Source organism: Sturnira hondurensis, unplaced genomic scaffold, assembly GCF_014824575.4.
Source record: "Sturnira hondurensis isolate 20B ecotype Veracruz unplaced genomic scaffold, ASM1482457v3 Scaffold0009125, whole genome shotgun sequence".
Lineage (NCBI taxonomy): Eukaryota > Metazoa > Chordata > Mammalia > Chiroptera > Phyllostomidae > Sturnira > Sturnira hondurensis.
In genome coordinates, this window is record NW_028081756.1 from 3,769,462 (window position 1) to 3,794,719 (window position 25,258).

Sequence of the window (25,258 nt, forward strand, 5' to 3'; positions counted from 1 at the left end):
GTAGTTTATTTTTGTGTTAACTATCCACAGCATTTCAGAAGGCTGTACCTTGAAGCTGGTATTGGCTATACGTGGTGGACCTATAAATACTAGAAGAGGTAGGCATATGTTAAAATTATGTATATTAAAGCAATTTGACTATATCCATCTTCAAGCCAGTTGGTGTTTTTGTTTTGTAGTAAGGTTCTCTTTCTGCTATTAGGTTTTAAAAGAACCACTTGTTTGGGTTGTTTTTTTTCTTACACATTGTTCTTTAAAGCCTAAATGAATAGAGACAGGAATTTATGTTCCAGAAAGTCTCAGTCCAGAGAGATTTAAAAAACAAATCTTGTCCACATAGGGAAGGGAAATGGGATAGCATAGTATAAATATGTTGTCATTATGTTTAGGTTCATTCCAGTCTTATTGCTTTTCTTATCCACTGATTATTTAATTCTTGGGGTAATAATTTTTGTTGAAACTTCCATGATGTTTCCTGTTAGCCTGGTCTGTGATATATTTGGGTTTCATAGATATTATAATGGTCCTGTTGAATCCTTTTTCAGAATGTGGGCAGTCTCTGGGAGTTCATTCATTCATTCATTCATTCAGGAAATACATTTTGAGCTTGTACTAGATGTTGTGTTTTATGGGAGAAAATGTCCCTACTTCATGAAAGTGCTCACAATAAATGTGTAAAGAATTGATATCATTTCAAGCAGTTGTAAGTGCTATGGGGGAAATAGGATAGTGTGATAAGAGTCTGTGGAAGCAGGGTAGTAGGAAGATGATTGTGGAAGGACCTTGTGAAAAGATGATGTGAGCAGAGACTTTATTAATAAGAAAGGTAAGCATAGGAAGAACTTGGAAGGTTTATATTGGTCCTTGAATCAGGTATGCCACATGAACCCCCACCAAGAAGAGGCATCCTTAGACTGCTCAGTCCTCATTTGGGGGAAGGCCTTCATATTTCTTTGAACCTTCTTTAAACAGAAAATTTAAGGTTAATTATAGATTCCACTGCTGGTTTATTTCTTCCACAGGTCAAATTTTATCTCCATGCTTCAAATTTTAGTTAGAAAATAAAGCTATCAATAATACCATCTTTTCCCTTACTATTTCAAGAGGATTTTTTGAGATAGGTGACTTTGGCTGTTTAACTATTTTGGATAGGTTAGAAAAGATGAGGATAATAACAATGTTAAAGCTGATTAATTAGTACTCTTAATGTCTAGGACTGCCTAATAATTAGACTTATAACATTGTTCTATTTGACATGAAGTGATGTTTATAGTATCAATTCTGAAGATAGTACAAGAACTGCTGAAGCATTTACTGAGTTATTATTATAAAAAAGAATTATTTAGTATTTAATGACATGAACTTCGTTGTATTATATTTTTGAATGTTGGTTATTTGTGTATAGTATTTTCTTTAAACCAGAGTTTTAATCAGAATACCAACTTTTCTTACTAGGAATACAATTATTTTATGTTTATGAGGAGAAGTATAAGTGCTACAGATTCTGAGTTAAAAATGTATGTATTTTTAAAATTAAGAAATGAAAGACACCATACCTTTGATAGTTGAAGCTTCTTAATACTATTTTTTCTACAGCTTTCTGTGCTTTATTTGTAAGTTGACAAGTCAGCACCTAGAACTTGTCTGTTTTTTTATATTTTAATATAATATAATATAATTATATATTTAATAATTTAATGAATTGTTTTTAATAATCCACTGAATCAACCTTTATTTTTAATAATTTACTGAATCAACCTTCTTAAAATTAAAAATTTGATGTTGTCTATGTTACATATTAAAAACTTTGTGAAAAAATGAACCCAGATCTAAAACTTCTCCACATGGTATTTGAGAAACAATATTTTTTTAGTTATTTAGTCTTGAAACTTATGGTTCAGAAAGTATCTTTTTCACCTGAGTTCCAGTGATATTTAGCCTTTAAAATTGGTTTTTGAATTAATCATTATCAAAACAGCATAGAAAATACTTTCCTATCTACAACTAAAGTTTATCTTAAACAACATATACTGTGTTTTATACCTGATGAAATCTAAATGGTTTTTCTGTTATGAAATGTGTGCAGACATGCACATATGTCCATACATATATTCAATCCTGGTGCCTCCCTAAGCAAGGCACCCTACATTGACTTAAATGAGGCTTTCATGTGGCATCAGTAATTGCAGTAGCACAGTTTTTTATTTTTTGTGAACATAATATGAATACAGCATTAACTTAAAACTGGTAAGAACTTGTTTTATCCCTGTTGCAAAAGATATAAGCTCCTTCTTTCTCTATTCTGCATAGAATTCCACTGTGTAAATGTACCATAGTTTTTTTTTATCCACTCATTTCCTCATGGGCACTTAGGTTGCTTCCAGCACTTGGCTAGTGTAAATTGTTTCTGCTATAAACATTGGGGTGCATAGGTTGTTTTGGATTGGTGTTTCAGGGCTCTTAGGGTATAATCCCAGCAGTGGAATCACTGGGTCAAAAGGCCGTTCCAGTTTTAGTTTTCTGAGGAAATTCCATACTGTTTTCCACAGTGGCTGCAATACCATATGATCTCACCTTTAACTGGAACATAATCAACAAAAGAAAAAAGCAAACATAATATAACTAGAGACATTGAAATTAGGAACAATCTAACAATAGCCAGAGGGAAGGGGTAGGGGACAATGGGGCGAAGGGTTTTCAAGAACTACTATAAAGGACACATGGACAAAACCTGGGGGAGGGTGGAAGCAAGGGAGGGAATTGGGTTTGGCTGGGGTTGGGGGGATGGGTGGAGAGAAAATGCAGACAACTGTAATTGAATAACAATAAAGTAATAAAAAAAGAGAAAAAGAACTTGTTTTAAAAATGTCTTTTTTAAAAAAACAACCGAATTTTGTACATTGATTTTGTATCCTATAATCTTTTTTAAAAATATTTTATTTATTTATCTTTAGAGGGGAAGGGAAGGAGAGAGGGAGAGAAATATCAATGTATGGTTGCCTCTGCCGAGGACACACAATGTATCGTGTGTCCCCTGCCGGGAACTGGCCTGCAACCCAGGCATGTGCCCTGACTGGGAATCAAACTGCGATCCTCTGGTTCGCAGGCCCGTGCTCAATCCACTGAGCTACACCAACCAGGGCTAAAAATGTCTTTTAATATGCATTTTGTGCCTATGAAAGAGTCAATTAGAACATTCAAACATTTTTAGGAAAATTTTATTTCCAAAAGTTTTTGTATTTTAGTAGTGGTGATAATTGAATTTAGGCTATGGGAACATTTTTAGTGTTTTTACCTTGTTACTTCCAGTGTTTAATATTTCTTATTGTTGTAACTTTTTAAAAGGGTAGTACAGCACTGTGACTCTGTTAATAATAAGCTACTTGAATGAGAGTTATGCAGTTTCCAAAATTGTTGGCTATTTTAGGAAAGCGCAAATGTTTCTTCAGCTTAACAGAAAATGGGGTTGGGGGGATGGGTGGAGAGAAAATGCAGACAACTGTTCGTTTCTTTGGAAACGAACTTTTTTATCTTCTTGTAACCATTACTTAGACAACCTAGTCTGGAATTCAAGGGCTTTTAGAACATTCACCCTGTGAGCCAGCAATTTCTTCAGGACCATTTCTACCACAGAAATGGAACCTGTGGGTGCTGTGGACAACAGTGGGCTGTAACCATGCTCTGACTGGACACGTGGATATATTCTAGGACAATTGAGGTCCTTTTAAGAAACGACATTCTACCAACCAACCAGAGGCTGGTCGGTATGGCCTAGTGGATTGAGCTCCAGCCTGTGAATGAAAGGGTCACCAGTTTGATTCCCAGTCAGGGCACATGCCTGGGTTGTAGGCCAGGTGCCCAATCAGGGGCCTGAGAGAGGCAACCACACATTGACGTTTCTCTCCCTCTCTTTCATCCTCCCTTACCCTTTGTTTAAAAATAAATAAAATCTTAAAAAAAAGAAACAACATCTGACCATTACACACACCATAGTTTTAGTGCGTAAATGGCCCCCTTGTTTCTGTATTATTGTGTACTTTTAATTACCTAACTGCACACCAAGAAACAGCTCTAAGAAGAATCAGCCTCTGTATAAGACCAGAAAGAAAAAGAGGGATTCACTTGCTTCTCATTTCCAATATGTCTCCTAATTATGTGTACTTTTTAAAATATAAAGTAAGTGGAATTTATATTGCTTTTAATTATTGATTGTTTGAACCAATTTTGGAAAATACAGGAAGTAGAGGTGTCAAGTAAAAATCGTAGTTAATTATGTCATAGAATCAACAAATATAAAGACTCTAGTGGTGGAAGAAAGACCTCATGTATCTTTGTACATAATGACAAAATAATGCATTTCACTTCTTTTTTATTAATACAACATAAGGAGTGGTATTAGCTATAAAAGACCAGAATTTTTTTTGAAGAATATCATGTATGTATTGTATACACAGGGCTGTATACAAATGCATCATATTGTACCTTGTCACTGTACCAAGATGCATACAACTTGATATAAATTGAAAGCTTGTTTATCAAATTTTCTGTTTGTAGTTCCTATGGATGATCCACTTAGGGAGATGGCTGAGTACATGGATTCCAGTCGAGGTGAAGTCTGGGAGAAGACCTCCTACAACAAACAAGTTACATTTTTGGTATACCGAGAAGGAGAGCAATTGAATTTCTTTCGTGTAGTAGATAGGGGAGATGGTACTTTAACACCATTATCTGAATCATTAAGGTAAATAGGTTTTCATTTGCATGTCTCACTTAGAAAAGATTATTATATGATACACTCCTTAGACCTTTATGTTTACCTTGTGTTGTCAAAATTATCTTATTATATTCACAAGGCTGACTAAATTTCATGCATTTTCCTCTATACCTTCAGCCCCAGGTATGTGATTCTGAAATTGCCCTCATATGATTAATACTTAGAGGGTGGTTTTTAAACCTGAAATTTCTTTTTGGAATAAGATTTTTTATACAAAAGATTTATTTCTGTGATGTTATGAAACTTTAAGATGCCTACTGGATTATAGAGTCTTGTTATAATAGTATGTTCTTATACAGCCTTGCCATAGTAGAAAGGGTTGAACCTAAAATTACTATCATTTTTCAAAATTTAACTCTGCTGCTTGAAGGTGGGTAAATCTTACTTCTCTGGTCTTGTTTTCTACTCTGTAAAAGGGTGAGAAATTGTGACATTACTTGTAAAATTAAAAGGATACAACCTAAAGGAACTTGGCTGGGCAAAACATTTAGGGAATTGGACAAGGTCATCTATACAGTTTTGTGCATTCTGTCTTACTGTCATTCTTTATTGCCTTTCACTTAAGTCACTAAACTGAATTTTAACTTTAGTGACTTTAAGTCACTTTACTGAATTTTCGTAGCCACTCTCTACCCTAGGCACTGGCTTACAAAGATGATTATTTCTCCCTGTGGAGTATGCAGTCTGATATAAATAGTATCTATAATATACTATTGGCAATTGTTATGAAAACATATCAACATCTCTGAAAAACCCGGTGAGAGGGCCTTCATTTTCCTGAAAGCTGGGGGGGTAGGGACAATCTCTGAGCAGAAGCAACCATAAATGAGGAGTACGAGTTTTCCAAGCAGATAAAGGAGAAAAGAACGGTGTTATAGGTAACAAAATTTAATCCACAACATAAAAAGCCTAGTGGCAAATGATTTATAGAAAAGATAACTGATAGTCTGAAGAGCAGCTTATGTGGGTCCAGAGTCTAGACAGTGTAGCTGGGTGCTCTACTCAGGGCCCCACAAGCTACAATCGTGATGTTGTCAAAGGTGTCCTCTTATCTGGAAGCTTGACTGGGGAAGAGAATCTGCTTTCAAGTTAATTCACATTGTTGCCATAATTTGTTTCCTGGTGGTTATGTGACTGAGGGCCATGGGTTTTTTGCTGACTATTGGCTGCAGTCTGCCCAAAGCTCCCTGGTAATGAACTCAAAGTCTACTGATTTGGGGCCTAAATTACCTCTGCAAAATCCTTTTAATTTTGCTCTATTCTGTTGGCTACATGTAAACCGCAGGTTATGCCCATGCCGAAGGGTAGGAGAGCATACAGGGTATGAGCGTCAGAGATTGGGAATCATCGGGATTCCTTTAGGGTTCTTCCCACCACAGTGTTATGTGGAAGAAAGATTAGACTTTGTGGAAGAAGGAGAGCAGATTGTAACAAAAGGGTATTGACTGTATATTTTTTCTTCTTTATTGAATTTATTGGTATGACATTAATCAATAAAATTATATAGGTTTCAGGTATACTGTTAACTCTAGTGTGTCAGGATCTGGTTAGCACTACAAATGTGGCATAAACATTTGAGCTTGAAGTTTAGAAGAGGGAGCAATGAGAGCTGCAGCCTTAATCCAGTGTCTCTCATCTGGACCATGAGTAGAATTTCTTTATACAGTCTCTCTGTGTGCTAGCTCACTGCTGTTTTGGTTTTCTTTTTTAGGAACATTCTCTTTTGTCTCTCCTTTCCTAAAGGAGAGAATCTAAACTCCCTAGTTTAGCATGTAAGGCCCTTTACTACCTGTCATCATCAATTTTTCAGGTCTCTTTCATTATGCCATTTTTTTGCACATCTATTTCCTTTTCTTTGAAATGCCATTTTCTCCTTTTACTCCAATTTTTTCTCAGTCTACTTTTATTGTGTTTTAGACATAGCACAAGTGTTGCCATAGATTTTAATTAAAATTGCACTATTGTTCCTCTCAAGGTAATTTAAATTTTTTCTCTCTTCTTTTCTATTTACCTACCAGAATTGGACAAGAAATAGAATGGATGAACAAGGAGAATAGAAAAAATTTTTGTTTGTACCTTGAAGGAAATTTGTTATGCCTATGCTACAAGAGGCAGCAAACCTTTTTGTAAAAGGCCAAATAGTTACTAGTTTAGGGCTTTAAGGCTAAGAGACAAAATCAAGTGTAGGCATTTATATAACAAGAGAGAAATTTTTTTCAGGAGCTTTTTAATGATAAATTCAGAAATGAGAATAATAATTGAGTATGTGTGTGGGCCTATGTGTGTGATTCAGGTGTACTAATGAGAATTTTTTTCTTTTGTGGGAGTGATACTTGGGATAAAAAGTCAGTGTTGCCACCCTGGTTGGTATAACTCAGTAGACTGAGCACTGGCTGCGAACCAAAGGGTTGCCAGTTCAATTCCCACTCAGGGCACATGCCTGGGTTGCTGGCCAGGTCCCCAGTGGGGGGCACTTGAGAAGCAATCATACATTGATATTTCTTTCCCTCTCTCCTTCCCTTCCCCTCTCTCTGAAACTAAATAAACAAAATATTTTAAAAAATACAAAATTAAAAAGAGGAGGGTTTTTTTAAGTTAGTGTTGCCTATCAAATTTGCAAAATTAGTTGCAAAAGGTCATTTGTATAATATTGATCAGTAAAGAGGTTTTATCTTGGAAAATTTCTTTTCACAAAGATAGGTACTACCAACTACTAATAGGAGTTCATGAGTATATAATTTTAATAGAGCATATTCATCACTTGGAAGGTATTTATAGAATTCTGTTAGACTCTTTGTTGCTGTTTACTTTTAATATGGTATTACATTGCAGATTATTTTCAATTGGAGATGGATGGAGCTCCTTAATGCCATATTTTAATATATTTTTAATATGGAAATTTCTATCAATTTACAGTTAGGTATAAAAATGCTGCTGGGCCCTGGCTGGTGTAGCTCAGTGGATTGAGCGCGGGCCTGCAAACCAGACAATCGCGGTTCGATTCCCAGTCAGGGCACATGCCTGGGTTGCAGGCCAGTTCCCGGCAGGGGCCAGTTCCCAGCAGGGGATGCACAGGAAGCAACCATACATTGATGTTTCTCTTCCTCTTTCCTTCCCTTCCCCTCTAAGGATAAATAAATAAAATAAAATAAAATAAAAATGCTGCTGGGGGCATACTTTGAGTTCAAAAATTGTCTGCTGCAAATATGTGAGAATTGAGATCTCGCTTGTTTCTAACTTTTGAAGTATGACATTACATGTGATTACATTTTGACAGCTAGTCATAATGGCATTACTGCAGTATAAGTTTCTCACAAAAGTACTCTTTTGCCTTATAATTTTAGGTGGAATTCACTATCAAGTCCAAAGCAAAAGCCAATTTTCAAAAGCATTCAGTGTTTGATATTAGCAGTTAAAGGCAGTTCTTTTCTTTTTTAAAAAATATGTATATTTCATTGATTATGTGATTACAGTTCCAGTTTCCCCCTTAGCTCCCCATCACCCAGTATCCCCCATTTCCACTGGCATTGCCCCCTTAGTTCATGTCCATGAGTCATGCACATAAGTCTTTTAGTTTCTCCATGTTCTATACTATTCTTAGGATCCCCTGTCTATTCTGTATCTACCAATTTGTACTTCTTAATCCCTGTATCTTTGCCCCCATTCTCCATTTTCCCCCTCGTAGCTGATAACCCTCCAAATGATCTCCCTATTTATGATTCTGTTTCTGTTCTCCTTATTTTCTTTGTTTATTATTTTTTTAATTTTTAAAAAATACTTATTTTTAATCATTTTTATTTTCTTATTACAGTTGTCCCAATTTTCCAACTTTGCTTCCTCCACCCATCCAACTCTCTCCCACCCCAATTCTACAGTCATTTCCCACACTGTTGTCCATGTCTGTGGGTCATTCATACACGTTCTTTGATTTTTTCAGATTCAGTTATTGATTGTTGTGATTTTACTGCCATTTAAATGTTCATAGTTTTGATCTTCTATTTCTTAAATAAGCCCCCTTACATTTCATATAATAATGGCTTGGTGATGATGAGCTCCTTTAATTTGGCCTTATCTGGGAAGCACTTTTTCTGTCCTTCAATTCTAATTGATAGCTTTGCTGGGTGATGCGGACCCTGGCTCTTGGGGTCTGCCACATTGTGGATGAGGCACGAGAAATTCACATGGACTACCAAGTCCTGTGGAGGAAAGGGGACAGCATGGTTTCTCTCTCAAGAGAAGAAAAAGCCTCAGCCCTTGGCCGACTGGCTTTTATTTCTTTTCTGGGCACAGTACATTATGGTTCTCAATTACTATGCACAGGTTGGCTTTAGCTGGTTACCTTTTACAGAAAACAAAGGAGATGATGCTACTAATCACATCACAGAAAAAAAGATATTTGCAGATGCAAAGGGAAAAGTGGTTGACCAGTTACATTCCATACCGGAAAGGCATAGCATGGGTTTTAGGAAGTTACAGTAAGCACTTTCTGTCTCAATTCAGGGTAAGGGAGTTTTAGCAAAAGCAAGTCTCAAAGCAGCCTGGGTACAATGCAGGTCTGATTTCCCACAGGAGAACCTATCCATGGGTGGGGGTCCTGTGCATCTCTGAGTGGGAGCTGGGCCCACACCATGCAGAACAGTTTCCTATAGCTAGGTAGAGTAATCTAGGTTGTAGGTACTTGCTTTTCATCACTTTGAATACTTGTTGCCAATCCCTTCTATCCTACAAAGTTTCTTTTGAGAAATCAGCGGACAGTCTTATAGGTGTTGGGGACTGCTCTGCCTGGTTTCAGGAACTGTAACTATCCCCCATGGCTAAGGATTAGCGAGTGATGTCCAGAATGGGAGCCACAGGAGACAAAGGCTTGTCTCTGGTAGCGAACACTGCCTCTGTTTCCTCTCCCTGCCCCCAAAGCATGGTCGGAAGTCAATGACTGTTAAGACTCCCTCACAGCAGGGGGCAACCTAAGCCAGACTCGATCACTTGGGAAGCCATCATGGAAGGACTTGGGGGGCTGCAACAAAGAAGGAACAATGGACCCTTGCCCCCCAGGTATGTGATATAGCCTGAGTCCCCATGTTCTCTGGGAGAAGTGCTTCCTGGCTCTAATCCACTGAAGCCTGAAAACTTGATGGGGAGGGGTTCAGCTCCTTGTCTTGCCAAAGTGGTATCCAGGGAGAAATCTGGCATAAGAAAGAATTCCTAAAAAGTCCTGTGAAACCTGCTTTGCTAAGAATGCTTTCACTCATATGTTAAGGGTCCTAGCAGGAAATGAGTATGTCTCCCAAAGTTTCTGCAACCCCCTTTTCTGACAGACACTGACTCAGACTAAGCCCTCAGATTTCTTTGAAATGCTATCTGTTTGATCCTTACCACCTGTATTCCTGTGTATTACAACCTAATAAAAGCTCCTGGAGGAAGGGGCTCCTGGCCTTTTTCCTCTGAGAAACTGACCACCTCTCCTCCCCAAGCAGATCATGTCTTGGTAGTGTTTCATCCGTGGTAGACAGGGGGACTTGAGGGCAAAGTCACCCCCTCATATAGGAATTCCTTTGTAGGTAACTCTGCTTTTTTCTTGATGCTTTTAAGATTCTCTCTTTATCTTTAACCTTTAGCATTTTAATTATGATGTGCCTTGGTTTGGGACTCCCTGTGTTTCCCAGACTTGTACATCTATTTCCTTCACCAAATTAGGCACATTTTCTTGAATTATTTTTTCAAATAAATTTTCGATTTTTTGCTCTTTCTCTACTCTTTCTGGCATCCTCCTGATGCACATGTTGGTATATGTGAAATTGTCCCAGAGGCTCTTTGCCCTATCCTGATTTTTCTCCTTCTTATTCTGATTGAATGTTTCTTTTTGTCTTTTGTTCAAAGTTATTGATTCGATTCTTAGCATCATCCACTCCACTGTTGATTCTCTGTAAATTTTTCTTTATTTCACTTAGTGTAACCTTAATTTCTGCCTGGGTCTTTTTTATGCAGTTGATGTACCAAATGACTTTCTCAAATATCCTAATAACCAGTGTTTAGAACTCTGCATCTGATAGATTGCTTATCTCCATTTTGTTTAGTTCTTTTTTTTTTCATTTGGGTCATATTTCTTAGTACCCTCATTTTAGAATTGGAATCTTCTCTGTGTTTGTTTCTATGTATTATGTACAGCTGCTTTGACTCCCTCTTTTAGTAGTGTGACCTATTGTAGAAAAGGGCACCCATAAGTTGGATTGGGCAGAACATTAAGTAATCACCAGGGCAGGGCAACCTGTGTGAACCAGGCTGATGGAGTCTCAAATATGGTGTTACCAATCTGTGGCTCTATGGGGGAGAGGGCTATGATAAGGGACAATGGCCACTGACTGGCCTTTGGAGTTTTGTCCAAGAGGAAGCAGTCACTTGGCACTTATCATGATGCCAGACACTTAAGTTTCTCCCTGTGTGCCAAGTTGCCCTGCTGGCTGCTGTCCTAGTGCTGGAGCTGGAAGGAGTGAGTCTGTAAGTCTTAAGACTCTTTGCAGCCCCTTTAAAAGGAGACACCTGAGAATGATGCAATTTCATCTGCCACCCAAACCCTCACTGTTTTTTTTTTAAGTTAAGATGTATTTATTTGAGCTCTCTATAATAAGAGGATGTGTTATTAGGGCTATGAAAGCATTTAACTTGACCTGAACTTTTGACTTCTTTATTTAACTGGTTATTATCTGATCAGAAAAGTCATAAAACAAAATCACCAGAGCCTCTCATAAATTAGGGTTATAAAAATATCACTAAAACAAAGATAAACTAAATGTCTCATACAATAGATAGCTCACCTTTCTCTTAATTTCTCAGTGCACCCTCACTGGTTTTTACAGGCAGAAGTTATGGGTACTTATCTTCCTGACACTGGAATGCTGGACTGAGTGGTCTGCTGTGGGGCGGGGAAACTTACCCCCCAAGGTATCCCTCCTGATTTTTATCCAAAACACATGTGTGTGTGCCCATTTCACATCTCCACATCTCTACATCTCTACATCTCTGTCCTTCTGACCAATCTGGATGAATGTGACTTCTTTTATTCCTTGGTTGTCAGATTTCCATACAGTTTGATTTTCTGATGAGTCTGGTTGATAGTTGCTTTGTAATTTAGTTGTAATTTTCCCCGTGTTTGTGTGAAGAAGTGAGCTGTGTTTACCTGCACCACCATCTTCAGGACAGTTCTTTTTGTTCAGAAAAATTCTGTGTCAGCCCTGTGCTAAAATTATCACAATGAAACTACGACTGTCAAGCCATTGAACTGTTGGTTAAGTCCAGGACACAAATGAAGTTTACCATTAACACTGCTGGTGCTATAATACACGATAGATTGAAATATTGGCTGCAGAATACCTGTTGACTAACCAGAGGTTTTAAACAGCTTACATGTCATTACCTTTGTAACTTTGTTCAACAAAGCTTTTTACTGTTCACATATTTTTACTCCATCAGTAGTAGCAGATATCATTCAAGTTGTACTAAATTAGTGTTTTAGCAACTTCTTTGAAAACATTATTTTTTAAAGAAGGAAGCTGTAGAATTATAAGAGGAGTGAGACCATTTAAAATTTTATTAATTTAATTTTTACCTTTTAAAAAATCTTCACCCAAGGACATGCTTATTGGTTTTAGAGGGGAAGGGAGGGAGAAAGGGAGAGGAACATCGATCTGAGACAAAAACATCAACTGGTTGCCTCTTGTACATATCCCAACCAAGGACCAAATGGTCATCCAAGGTATGTGCCATGACTGGGAATCAAAACCAGGACCTTTAAGTTTGCTGGGCAGTGCTCAACCAACTGAGCCATGCAGGCCAGGGTGAAAATATTATTCTCTCTAGTTGTTTTATGCGGACTCTTCAAAGTGTCTAGTTCTTTATTCACTTCAAACTTGGTATTAACGCCCCAAGTAAATAAAAACAGCTGAACAGTATCATTAATTTATGTTGACTCATCAAAAGCCAAGGAAACAACTCTAAACAACTTGCTCTATTTTTTAATTAACTATTGATGTTGTTCCCAATCTTGTTAACTGTTCAAGAAATTGTTCTTGCTAAAGGAGTAGTCTTTCAAAATGTTTATTTTTTTCTGGACGCATTTCAACTGCTGTAATCAAACATGGTTCAATTAATTTTATGTTGGTGAAGATTTTCTTGCTTGGCTGGAAAATAAACCACTTAGAAGCTTTTTTAGTTATAGTCTCATTTTCATTTTTAGCTTTATTTTATTTTTTATTTTTATGTTATTTTTTGCTGCTATTCAGTTAAAGTTGTCCTGCCTTTTTCCTCATTGCTCCCCCCTGCTTGTGTGCCACCACTCCCACAGTCAGTCTACCCCTCGTTGTCTGTGCCCATGAGTCCTCTATTTGTGTTCTTTGGCTTGCCCCTTCTCCATTTTTTAAAAAATTTTATTTATTTATCTTCAGAGAGAAAGGGAAGGAGAGAGAAAGAGAAACATCAATGTACGATTGCCTCTGGTGTGTCCCCTGCTGGGAACTGGCCTGCAACTCAGGCATGTGCCCTGACTGGGAATCGGACTGTGATCCTCTGGTTCGCTGGTTCGCAGGCCCGTGCTCAATCCACTGAGCTACTCCAGCCAGGGCGCCCCTTCTCCCTTTTTATCCTGTTATCCCTCTCCCCACTCCCCTCTCTTCACTGTGAGTTTGTTCTTTGTTTCAATGTCTCTGTTTCTATTTTACTCATTTGTTCATTTTGTTGATTAGGTTCCACTTATGAGATTATATGATATTTGTCTTTTACTGCCTGGCTTATTTCACGTAGCATTATGCTCTCCAGTACCATCAATGCTGTTTGGAAGGATGGGAATTCTTTCTTTCTGCTTGGTAGTATTCCATTGTGTAAATGTACCACAGTTTTTTAATCCACTCATTTGTTGATGGGCACCTAGGTTGCTCCCAACACTTGGCTATTGTAAGCTGTGAGTCTATGAACATTGGGGTGCACGGGCATCATTTGAATTGGAGTCTCAGGATTCTTAGGGTATAATCCCAGCAGTGGTATTGCTGGCTCAAAAGGAAGTTCCATCCTTAGATTTTTTAGGGAATTCCATACTGTTTTCCACAGTGGTAGCACCAGTCTTCATTCCCACCAACAGTGTGCTAGGGTTCCCTTTTCTCCACATCCTCTCCAACACTTGTTTGTTGGTTTGTTTATGAAGGCCATTCTGACCAGTGTGAAATGGTATCTCATTGTGGTTTTAATTTGCATCTCTCTGATGGCTAGGGATGCTGAACATCTTTTCATATGTCTCTGGGCTCTCTGTATGTCCTCCTTGGAGAAGTGTCTGTTCAGGTCTTTTGCACATTTTTTGATTGGATTGTTTGTCTTCCTGGTGTGGAGTCATGTGAGTTCTTTATATATTTTGGAGACCAAACCCTTGTCTGCGGTATCATTTGCAGATATGTTTTTCCATGCTGTTGGTGTCTTCATTTTAATGCTGTTTTCTTTAGCTTTGCAGAAGCTTTTTATTTTGATGAGATCCCATTTGTTTATTCTTTCCTTTATATCCCTTGCTCTGAGGACATGGCAGTGAAAACATTGCTGCATGGAATAGCTGAGATATTCCTGCCTGTGGTTTCCTCTAGGAATTTTGTGGTGTCATGATTTATATTTAATTCTTTAGTCCACCTTGAATTTATTTTTGTGCATGGTGTAAGTTGGTTTTAAATTTCATTTTTTGGCATGTAGCCGTCAGATCTCCCAATACCATAGGTTGAAGAGGCTATTTTTACTCCATTTTATGTTGCTGCCTTCTTTGTTAAATATTAATTGACCACAGAAACATGGTTTTCTTCTGGCCTCTCTATTATGTTCCATTGTTCTGTGTGTCTCTGTTCTTGTGCCAGTACCATACTGTTTTGATACAGTGGCCTTGTAATATAGTTTGATGTCAGGTATGGTGATCCCTCCTAGTTTCTTCTCCTTTCTCAAAATTGTTGTGGCTATTTGGGGTCATTTATAGTTTCATATAAATTTTTGAAAAGTTTGTTTTATATTTGTGAATATCTGTATGTTAATAGAGATTGCATTGAATCTCTAAATTGCTTTGGATAGTGTAGACATTTTGATGATATTTATTCTTCCAGTCCATGAACACATTACATGCTTCTATTTATTTGTCTTCCTTAATTTCTTTATTCACTGTTGTGTAATTTTCTGAGTATAAGTCTTTTACTTCCTTCATTAAGTTTGTTTCTAGTTACTTTATTTTTCTTCTTGCTATAGCAAATGGGATTTTTTCCTGATTTCTGTTTCTGATATTTCATCACAAATATTGCTGTACAGAAATGTTGGTGTACAAAAATTGCTTCAATTAATGAATATTGACTTTGTATCCCAGTATTTTGCCAAATTCACTTACCAGGTTGAGTAATTTTTTGGTGGTGTCTATAGAGTTTTCTGTGTATAATATCATGTCATCTGCAAACAGTGACAGTTTTACTTTCTCCTTTCCAATTTGGATACTTTTTATTTTTATTTTTTTGATTGATCACTGTGACTAGGACTTCCAATACTGTATTGAATAGAAATGTTGAAAGCGTACATCCTTGTTCCTGATCTTGGTGGGAAAGCTTTTTGTTTTGAGTGTGAGTATGATGTGGCTGTAGTTTTCTAGTATATGGCCTTTATCATGTTGAGGAATACTCCCTCTACTACCACTTTGCTAAGTATTTTTATCATAAATATGTGCTGTACCATATCAAGTGCCTTTTCTTCTTCTATTGATGTGATTATGTGATTTTTGTCTTTTCTTGTGTTTATGGGATGTATTACATTTATTGATTTGTGAATATTGTAACATCCTTGTATCTCTGGGATGAATCCCATTTGATTGCTTGTATGTTCTTTTTAATGCATTGGTGGATGAGGTTTGCCATATTTTGTTGAGGATTTTGTCATCTGTGTCCATAAGTGATACTGCCCTATGGTGTTCTTTCTTTGCTTTGTCTTTATCTGATTTTGGAATTTGGGTGATGCTGCCATATAGAAAGAGTTTCGGAGTTTTCCCTCTTCTTGGATTTTTTGGAATAGTCTGAGAAGGATAGAGGTTAGCTCTTCCTAAAAAGTTTTGTAAAATTTTCCTGTGAAACTGTCTCGTCAAGGTCCTTTCTGTGCCAGGAGTTTTTTGATTACTGCTTCGATTGCATCAGCTGTTATTGGTTTGTTCGGACTTTCTGGTGCTTCTTCATTTACTTTTAGAAGATTATAGTTTTCTAGAAATTTGTCCATTTCACTTGGTTTTCAAATTTCTTGGCATATAATTCTTTGTAGTAATTTCTTAAAATGTTTTCTATCTCTGTGGTATCTGTTGTAATCTCTCCTCTTTTACTTTGATTGTGTTTATTTAGGTCGTCTTTCTTTTTTCTCAGTGAGTCTGCTTAAGAGCTTGTCAATTTTGTTTATCTTTTTGAGGAACCAGCTCCTGAATTAATTGATCTCTTAGATTGTTGTTTTAGTCTCTCTATCATTGAATTCTGCTCTGATCTTGGTTATTCACTTCCTTCTAGTCACTCTGGCTTTGCTGGTTGTTGTTTCTCCAGTTATTGTAAATGTAGGTTTAGGTTGTTTATTTGAAATATTTGTATTTTTTTAGATAGGCCTGTATCACTATGAACTTCCCTCTTAGGACTGTTTTCTTGTGTCCATAAGTTTTGGCCTGTTGTGTGTTCATTTTCATTTGTTTCCAGAAACTTTGTTATTTCTTCCTTCATCTCATTATTAACCCATTTTTTGTTTAATAGCATGCTATTTAATCTCCATGAATTTGAGTGCTTTGAGTTTTTTGCTTGAGGTTAGTTTCTACTTTTAGTCCCTTTTGCTTGGAGAAATGCTTGATATGATTTCATTTTCCATGAAGTTGTTAAGGCTCATTTTGTGTACTATTATGTGGTCTATGTTTGAAAATGTTCCATGTGCATTTAAAAATAATGCAACCTTTGCTTCTTTGGAATTAAAGGTTTTATAGATCTCATAAATCTGGGGACTTCTGCCAAGATGGAGGCATAGGTGGAAACACTGTGCCTTCTCCCACAACCAAGTTTGAATACAACAAAGGTTTGGAGAACAGCGACACAGCCGAATAACAGAAAATTGAGTTATACGGAAGTCTGACAACCACTAACCATTCAATGGGGATGGTAAGAGGGGCGGAGCCAGCAGCAAGCAGGGTCGGGCAGGACAGATCCCCCAACCTAGGCGCGCAGGCAGCCCGGAACCAGTTGGGGTGCGGGGCAGACTGACCGTGGTTGCATATTCGCGCACAGTGAGATGGACCATGCAGGCCCCAGGGGGTGAGGGCTGATGGCGGTGGCACACTCGCATGCAGTGGGACGAAACACTCGGGCCGGTAACAGTGGCAGCTGCAGCACCTGTGGGGGCCGCAGCGGGAAGCGGCAGACGGGATGCCATAGTTCCTCGTTGACCCCGCCCCCACATACAATCACATCACAACCCAGCGACTTAGTTGCCCTGCTCTAGTGAACACCTTAGGGCTCCGATCCTGCTACAGAACAGGCACGAACAGCCCAAAAGATGGTGCAAGAAGAAGTCAAAGTCCCAGAGCCAGTAACTCTAAGCGACTGAGAAATTGCCAGCCTCTCAGAAGCACAATTCGAGACACTGTTGCCCTGGCTGGTGTAGCTCAGTGGATTGAGCACGGGCCTGCGGACCAAACAACTGCGGTTCGATTCCCAGTCAGGGTACATGCCTGGGTTGCAGGCCAGTTCCCGGCAGGGGATGCAGGAGAGGCAACCACACATTGATGTTTCTCTCCCTCTCTCCTTCCCTTCCCCTCTGGAAATAAATAAATAAATAAATAATCTTTAAAAAATAAAAAATTAAAAAAAAAAAGACACTGTTTATCAGAATGCTCACAGAACTGGTTGATTATAGTCACAAATTAGAGGAACATATGAAGGCTAAACTAATTGAAATGAAGGGAGATGTCCAGGAAACCAATAGTGATGGAAAGGAAACTGGGACTCAAATCAATGGAATGGACCAGAAGGAAGAACGAAAAAAATCCAACCAGAAAGGAAGGAAGAAATGAGAATTCAAAAAAATGAGGAGAGGCTTAGGAACCTCCAGGACATCTTTAAATGTTCCAACATCCGGATTATAGGGGTACCAGAAGGGGGAAAAAAACAGCCATGAATGGAAAACTTATTTGAACAAATAATAAAGGAGAACTTTCCCAGTCTGGCAAAGGACATAGACTTCCAGGAAATCCAAGACGCTCAGAGAGTCCCAAAGAAGTTGGACCCAAGGAGAAACACACCAAGGCTCATCATAATTACATTAGCCAAGACTAAAATGAAGGAGAGAATCCTAGAAGCAGCAAGAGATAAGGGGACAGTCACCTACAAAGGAGTTCCCATCAGACTGTCAGCTGATTTCTCAGAGACCTTATAGGTGAGAAGGGGCTGTAAGAAGTATTCCAAGTCATGAAATCCAAAGACCTACAGCCAAGATTGCTTTATCCAGCAAAACTTTCATTTAGAATGGAAGGACAGATAAAGTGCTTCCCAGATAGGAGTTCAAGGAGTTCATCATCANGGGGGGAATAGAACAACTGTAATGGTATAATCAATAAAATATATTTAAAAAAAGATCTCATAAATCCATTTCATTTAGGGCATTGTTCCATTTCATTTAGGGCATTGTTCCATTTCATAATATTCTTGTTAATATTTTGTTTGGAAGATCTATTTATCTTTTGACAGTGTAGTGTAAAATCCCCTTGCATAAGTGTGTTGCTGTCTATATCTCTCTTGAAATACTCCAAGATTTTCCTTATTTATTTCGGTACTCCTATGTTGGTTGTGTATATATATACAATGTTTATGTCTTGATGGATATTCCTCTTTAGTATTATCAACTGTCCTTCAGTGTCTTTTTTCATGGCTTTTGTTTTGAAGTCTATTCTGTCTGTTGTAAGTATTGCTACTCCAGCTTTCTTTTTCTGTCCATTTGCTTGGAATATTTTTTTTCCAACCCTTCACTTTCAGTCTGTGTAGACCTTCTTTTCTGAGGTGTGTCTCTTGCAGGCGCATATGTGTGGGTCATGATTTCTTATCCATTCAGCTCCCCTGTGTCTTTTGATTGGAACATTTAATCCATTAACATTTAAGGTTATTATTGATAGGTATTTATTCATTTTCCCGCATTGTACCTGTGTTCCTCCTTCACTCTTTTCTTTCCTCCTTTTATAGTAGTCCCTTTAGCATATCTTGTAGTGCTGGTTTGGTGGAGGTGCATTCTTTCATCCATCTTTTGTCTGGGAAACTCCTTATTGTGCCTTCCATCTTGATTGAGAGCCTCGCTGGATACAGTAATCCTTTGCTTTTTATTCTTGGAATATTTTTGCCATTCTGTCCTAGATTGGCGTTTTTCTGTTGAGAAAACAGCCAGTAGCTTTATCAGAACCCCGATATGTACTTGTATGTTACTTCTTGGTCCCCCCTTTCTGCTTTTAAGGTTGTCTCTTTTCCTTTAAAACTTGACATTTTAATTATGATGTGTCTTGAAGTAGGCCTATTTGAGTTCATCATGGTTGGCACTCTCTATACTTCCTGAACTTGCATAGTGTTTTTCCATCCCCAGGTTTCAAAAGTTTTTGTCATTATTTTTTCAAACAGCGTTTCTATCCCTTATTCCTTTTCCTTTTGATATTGCTTTGATGCAGGTGTTGTTGCCTTTCATGCTCTCTTGCAGTTACCTTAAAGTATCTTCATATTGTTTTAGTCTTTTTTCATGTAGCTGTTCTACCTGGGTGCTTCTTTCCACCTTGTGTTCCAGCTCACTAATTCCATCCTCTGCTTCATCCAGCCTGCTTATAATTCCTTCTTGTGTGTTTTTTATTTCAGAAATTGTATTTTTTATTTCTTCCTGGTTCTTATTTACAGTTTCTGTTTCCTTTTTCATACTGTTGTAGTTCTCACTCAGTTCCTCGTCGTTGTCTGTGAGTTCAATGAGCATCATATAACCATTATTTTGAATTCTATATCTGATAGTTTGCTCACCTCTGTTTCATTTAGCTCTCTTAGTGGGGAGTTTTCCATTCATTTTCATTGCAGGTTCTTTTTTTCTCTCCTCATTTTTGATGACTCTTTTTGTTTGTTTCTGTGCTTCCTGATGTTCTGCTTTGCTAGCTGTCTTTGTAGGGTGAACTTCTATGGCAGTAGTTGTATGGGATTCATTGATGTCTCTTTGATTTCCTTGTCTGGATATTCTAGGGTTTCCCTATCTTCCTTTTATGTATGTTCTTTTGTTGTTCTTGGGTTTTACTTGTTGATGTTCCTTTGTTGGTGGATTCTCTTCTCTAGCAGGTTTACTAGTGTTCTCAGCTGCCACCTAATATTGTATGTGATCAGTGGCAGAGCAAAGGCAAAATGGATTAAGGTAACTGGAGCATATTCTATGGGATTTTGAAGTACCAACATTAGAAAACAGATAGGAAATCATTTGGAGAAGTACAACGTTAACCATGGTATTTCAGCCAACCAGACACTTTGTAGAAAAGGTGAATAGACATAAGACTTTTATTAGAGGGGGAAGGATTGTTAGCTGAATCCTGAAAACAGCACTTATGTGGAGTTAGATGGTGAGATATAGTGAGAGTAGAGGATAGAAAGTAGTTGTAATGTGTGAGACAACATAGTTAACCACAGCAGCAATAAAGCTCAAGAAGATAGTGAAATATGCTGAGACCAGCTAGGGGTGCTGTGTAGTATTGTTACAGAACAGACGAGGGCTGGGGGGTGAATGATATAGTATTACCGAAAGGACTCCCCCTTTTTCTCTGGGGGTCCCCCCCCACCTACTGGGTTCTCCTTGCCCACTGCCAAGAAGAGATGTCTCTCAATGCCAGAGATTGGTGAAAAGGAAAGGAATTATTTATTTAAAAGTTATACTGACTTAGAGTAATGACTTAATGTTTTAATTTAAATACTCAAGTCCTTTAGAATACCCACAGATGCACACAGTCCTTCCTTCTCCCTCTGCCCAGTCCAGGGTACTGTATCTCAGGAAAAGTAGAAGTCCATGATTCAGGCTCCTGGCACCATCAGCTGTGTCACTGCCACGATCTCCATTTAACCCCAAACCATGTGGCACCTTCTCATGGTCTATCAGTGAGAGTCCTTTCACCCCGTTTCTTCCAGGCAAAGTCTCTCCCGTTTCCTAAGCCACATGGCAAAAAGAAGCACCCCAAAGCCTCATGGTCCTGATTCTTGCCGAAGCCACATGGTCCCAACTAGGCATGGCTGCTGTGTCTGGATTTAAATCCCAGCACCAATCTTCTCTGCAGTCCAATTTCTGATTCCTCCCATAGTCAGTTACACCTACAAGCATTCTCCTATTTGCCCAGCTTTAGTGGGCTGCCATAGTAAGTCCAGGCAGGCATAGCCCCATGGCATGGCGCCAATCATCTCTGAGCTCTCATACAGGTGCTGTAATCAGGGGGAATTACCTCCCAGTTACATCTTGGGTGGAAGTCACATCCATCCCCCTGGCTCAAAGCATAGCCACAGCTATTTAACATATCCATGAAAGCAGTTAAAGGTTATAGATATGTTTAAATGACCATGCCAGAGGTTAGCTGCAAAGCTGTTCCTATTCAAAACAACTCTCAATGGCCCTGCTCCATGTGTCCCATCTCCCAGTTCAGACTTATAGAGGTAAGGACATCCTATATATATATATATATTTTTTATTTCCTGGACCCCATTTCAAATCCTTATTTGGGGCCCCCTCTTGGCTGCACCTTGTTACAGTATTTACAATAATACTGGAAAACAATATGACAAGACGTAATCTGAATAAAAAGCATAGAAAGTTAAAAGACCAATAGTATTTTTGTATTGGAATATAACTGAAGTGAAATAAGAAAAATAAAATGAAATATGAAAGACAGAGCAGGGAAAATTAGTGAAACAATTTCAGATAAACAAAATGAAGAAAACTAAACAGAAAGAAGAGAAATAAAAAATAATGAAATAAAATAAATAAAAATAACAAAAAATAAGAAGAATAAACAATAAAATGCAACTTCTATAGGATGGCAAAGTGAAATTTGTCTCAGTTTATCAATTGTTGGTGTTAGTCTGGTGGTCCCTCTCTGGATCTGCCTCTGGTCTTTTCACAGCTGCAGGTCTTATTGTCTCACACTTGGGTGGGGTAGGAAGCCTCCTTATGACTTTAAATCTACCAGTTGAGCTCTGCTGGTCTTCCTGGATGCTGCATGCAGAGTGGGCCTGGGCTTGGCTTTTCTCCCTTCCCATGATTTTGGGAGGATAGGGGCCAGGTTAGGGCTACAGTATTCATAGTTGCCCAGCCTCTAGCCCAGGTCTTCTATGCACTGCCTGGCCCCCATTGTCCATCTGTGCCAGAGTGAGAGATTCCTTAAACAGTGCCTGGGAACGTTTTTTTCAGTAAATTCCTGCTGTTTGCACCAACCTTTATTAGCAAGTGCCTAGCTTCTCACACAACCCAACTCTGTGACCAGTCCAGAGACTATCCAGGTCAGGGTCCCGCACAGCCCAACTCTTCTCCCTTCTCCAGGTGTCACCCAGCGCCCCAGTTTCTCTGGTACCGTCCTAGCCAGTGACCAGAGTCCCATTTATTCCCCCAGTAACTTCAAGTATCCAGGTCTCTCCTGGTGTGGGGCTGCTTTCCCTGCTCTGGTAGGGGAGGGAGCTCATGAGTTACAGTCTCAGAGCTGGCTGTCTTTCAAAGCTCTGTGGCAGCCAGCGACCCCTCCAGGCCAGGACCTCAGCAGCCTTGGTCCCTGTGCTAATCCCAGGGACCTTACTGTCCCAATGGGATCTCCTTACCATCTGTTTTTCAACGTCCTCTACAGTTTTGACCTCTAAACTTCATATATGGTGGAATTCCACTGGCTGTTCACTCTGTTCCTCAGAAGATCGGCAAAGTATTCCAGCTGGGCACAGGGGTAAGTGAGCTCTGCTCCCACCTACCTCACTGCCATCTTCAGAATCAGTAGTTATATTTATCAAGTAGAAAAGAATTATGATTGGCTTGTAACTGATCACATGACTCTACTTTATGAAAGAGAAAACAATAATGTGTTTAAAAAATTAGGTGTATTTAAAAGTGTTTTTAACCCCCTAAAATGTGCCCAATGAAATATTTATCATGATGTACTTTTTACTCACACACAGAAAAACAGTAAATGACCAGGTATTATTATTTTTTAAATTTTTACTCTTTTCAGGAATGTGTCAAAAACCTCTTTAAATCATTATGGACAGTTCACATTAAAAGCACAGGATATAATAAAGTAGTTCCTAAAGTTAAAATGTTATAAGGTAATCAAACATAAATTATACTGGAGCCTTTTCTTCCTATTCCAATGGTGAGCTGCCAAAAATCTTTAATCAACCCCATTTCAGGTATAGTTAACCTTAAGACAAGAGCCTTCACATACTGTAAATTTCACTTTTTATGGGGGACACATAAGCATAATAGTCTTTGGGATGAGACAGAATTTGAATCTTAGGTCCACCATTTATTAGTTCTCTGGTCTTGAACAAAATTATGTAGCCTCTCTTAACTGAAGTTTTATTTATAAAATGGGATATAATACATTATATAGTTTCTGTGAATATTAGAACTATGTGGAAAGTAACTGATAGAGTAGGCATTTAGGAAACACTAACAATATTAATTTAGTGTTTTTTCCATTGTGTCAGTTTTCATACTGTCGTAGGCATCTATAATAGGTAGAAGTATTGGTCACAAGACACACTAAAGACTAAATTGGTTATTGGATCAAATTCTGCCATTCTTTCTTCTAATAGTCATGAATGCTGCATGTAAACAACCCTAAATTTGAAAATGTCATCTATTTTACTGTATAAAGTTTAGAAGTGGGGTTATTCACCCTCTAGTTTGCCTTTGTATGGTGGTGGTATGTGCTTCAGAAATGTTGTGGAATATACCTTATTAAGGCTATCCTAAATTTGTTTCCATTCTTACAGCCACATAGAACAGGAGATCTTATTAACCCTCATATTCTTTAACATAGATACATTAGTTGTGCTATAAGTAAACTTTCTGCAATCACTAACACACATTCTTTTTCTGCTCTATTTAAAATTTTAGTCATTCTTCAAATATTTTTGGTTTTTCAAACCTTACTTTTTTACTTTTCTCATTATTAAAAAAATTGAATTTCAGTTACATTTGTGTTCAGTTCAGCAAACTTTTGGATATGTGCCAGGCGTTCTGCCAGGTACTAAGACTAGGAAGAGGAAAAAGTCTATTAACTGTTTTCAACTTATACATATGGTGTAGTAAGAGGGAAAGACAGGCATATGATTATAAATATGTAGGTAGTGTGATAAGTGCCATTGCATTATGCAGTCGAAGACAAGAGGCCCCAAATGATAATTGTGTTAAGATATGAACAAATGGCATGATGATTGGTCAACAGTTGAAATGTTTAACATGTTTAATTGTGTCATGAATTGCCTGGTGTGTCTTTTTTAATTTAAAATCTATGTTATTCTAGGTAGTTACATTTCTAAACAGAAAAATATTACATTATTTGTATTTTTATTCTTTTCTAAAGAACAGAAAATGTTCTGGTGACATCTGTGTATGAGTCCTCCCTCCTTTTTTGTGAGAATCCTCTCAGGATGAATAAAAACCAGGACTTCAATGTCAGTTTCTTTTTCATTCTGGTTAATTTGATTAGCTTGTAGTCTACTTTGCCTTGGCTGATAAAATGAAATAAGATTATTTTTTTAGAAATTGATTTTGCTTCTGTGGGAATGATATAGTCAAAAGATCTTTATTTATAGTGTACTGACATCAGAAAAGCTCGACTGTAGTAGAATTTTCAGTAGGGCTAGATTATGATATTTATTCCCATTTTTTTCTCCTAAAATATATTTAACATATAATTTGCCTTGAATTTACATTAACAAGATGGATTTATTGTTTTATCATTAGCAGCATCTATAGTTTCTATTGCACATGGAATATTTTTAGTCATTGGGCCAGTGTCAGGCACATAACAGTAATTGTCTTTTTTTTTTTGCAGTGGTGGTTCAGTGTATAATTTGTATACTGATGAGGATGAAGAAATTGAGCCTTCTCCTTCTGGGCAACAGATAATTGAAAATTCAATAACTATGAGTAAAATGAAGCTGCTGAAGGCAAAGATGGAGAACATGAATCTTGGCAAAAAGGTGAAGCTATTGGCAATGGGCAGGCTTTTCTCTAGTTTATCCCTGAGGACTGCTGGTAATTGTGAAAGGAAAATATTTATAAAATATTATTCATCTCAAGTTTCTGGCCTCAGTAATTTATTGAGATATTAAAAGTGATGAACTGGTTTTTTTTTAGAGCAGCAACACATCTAATGTGGTTATACTACACTGAAAACAATTCATGATTTTAAAAATTTCATCATTTTAGAGCTGAGAA

The 25,258-nt window shown here is 37.9% G+C and overlaps 1 protein-coding gene across 1 annotated transcript in view; it reads left to right on the top strand.

Annotated features, from left to right (window-relative positions):
- The window catches only part of ZFAND4 (zinc finger AN1-type containing 4), a 182,182-nt gene that overhangs the window by 71,686 nt on the left and 85,238 nt on the right, over positions 1 to 25,258 (top strand). The window contains exons 3-5 of the mRNA XM_037056706.1: positions 31 to 98; positions 4,555 to 4,741; positions 24,873 to 25,020. Of these exons, the coding sequence (XP_036912601.1) occupies positions 31 to 98; positions 4,555 to 4,741; positions 24,873 to 25,020 (403 nt within the window). The remainder of the gene's footprint in view (positions 1 to 30; positions 99 to 4,554; positions 4,742 to 24,872; positions 25,021 to 25,258) is intronic.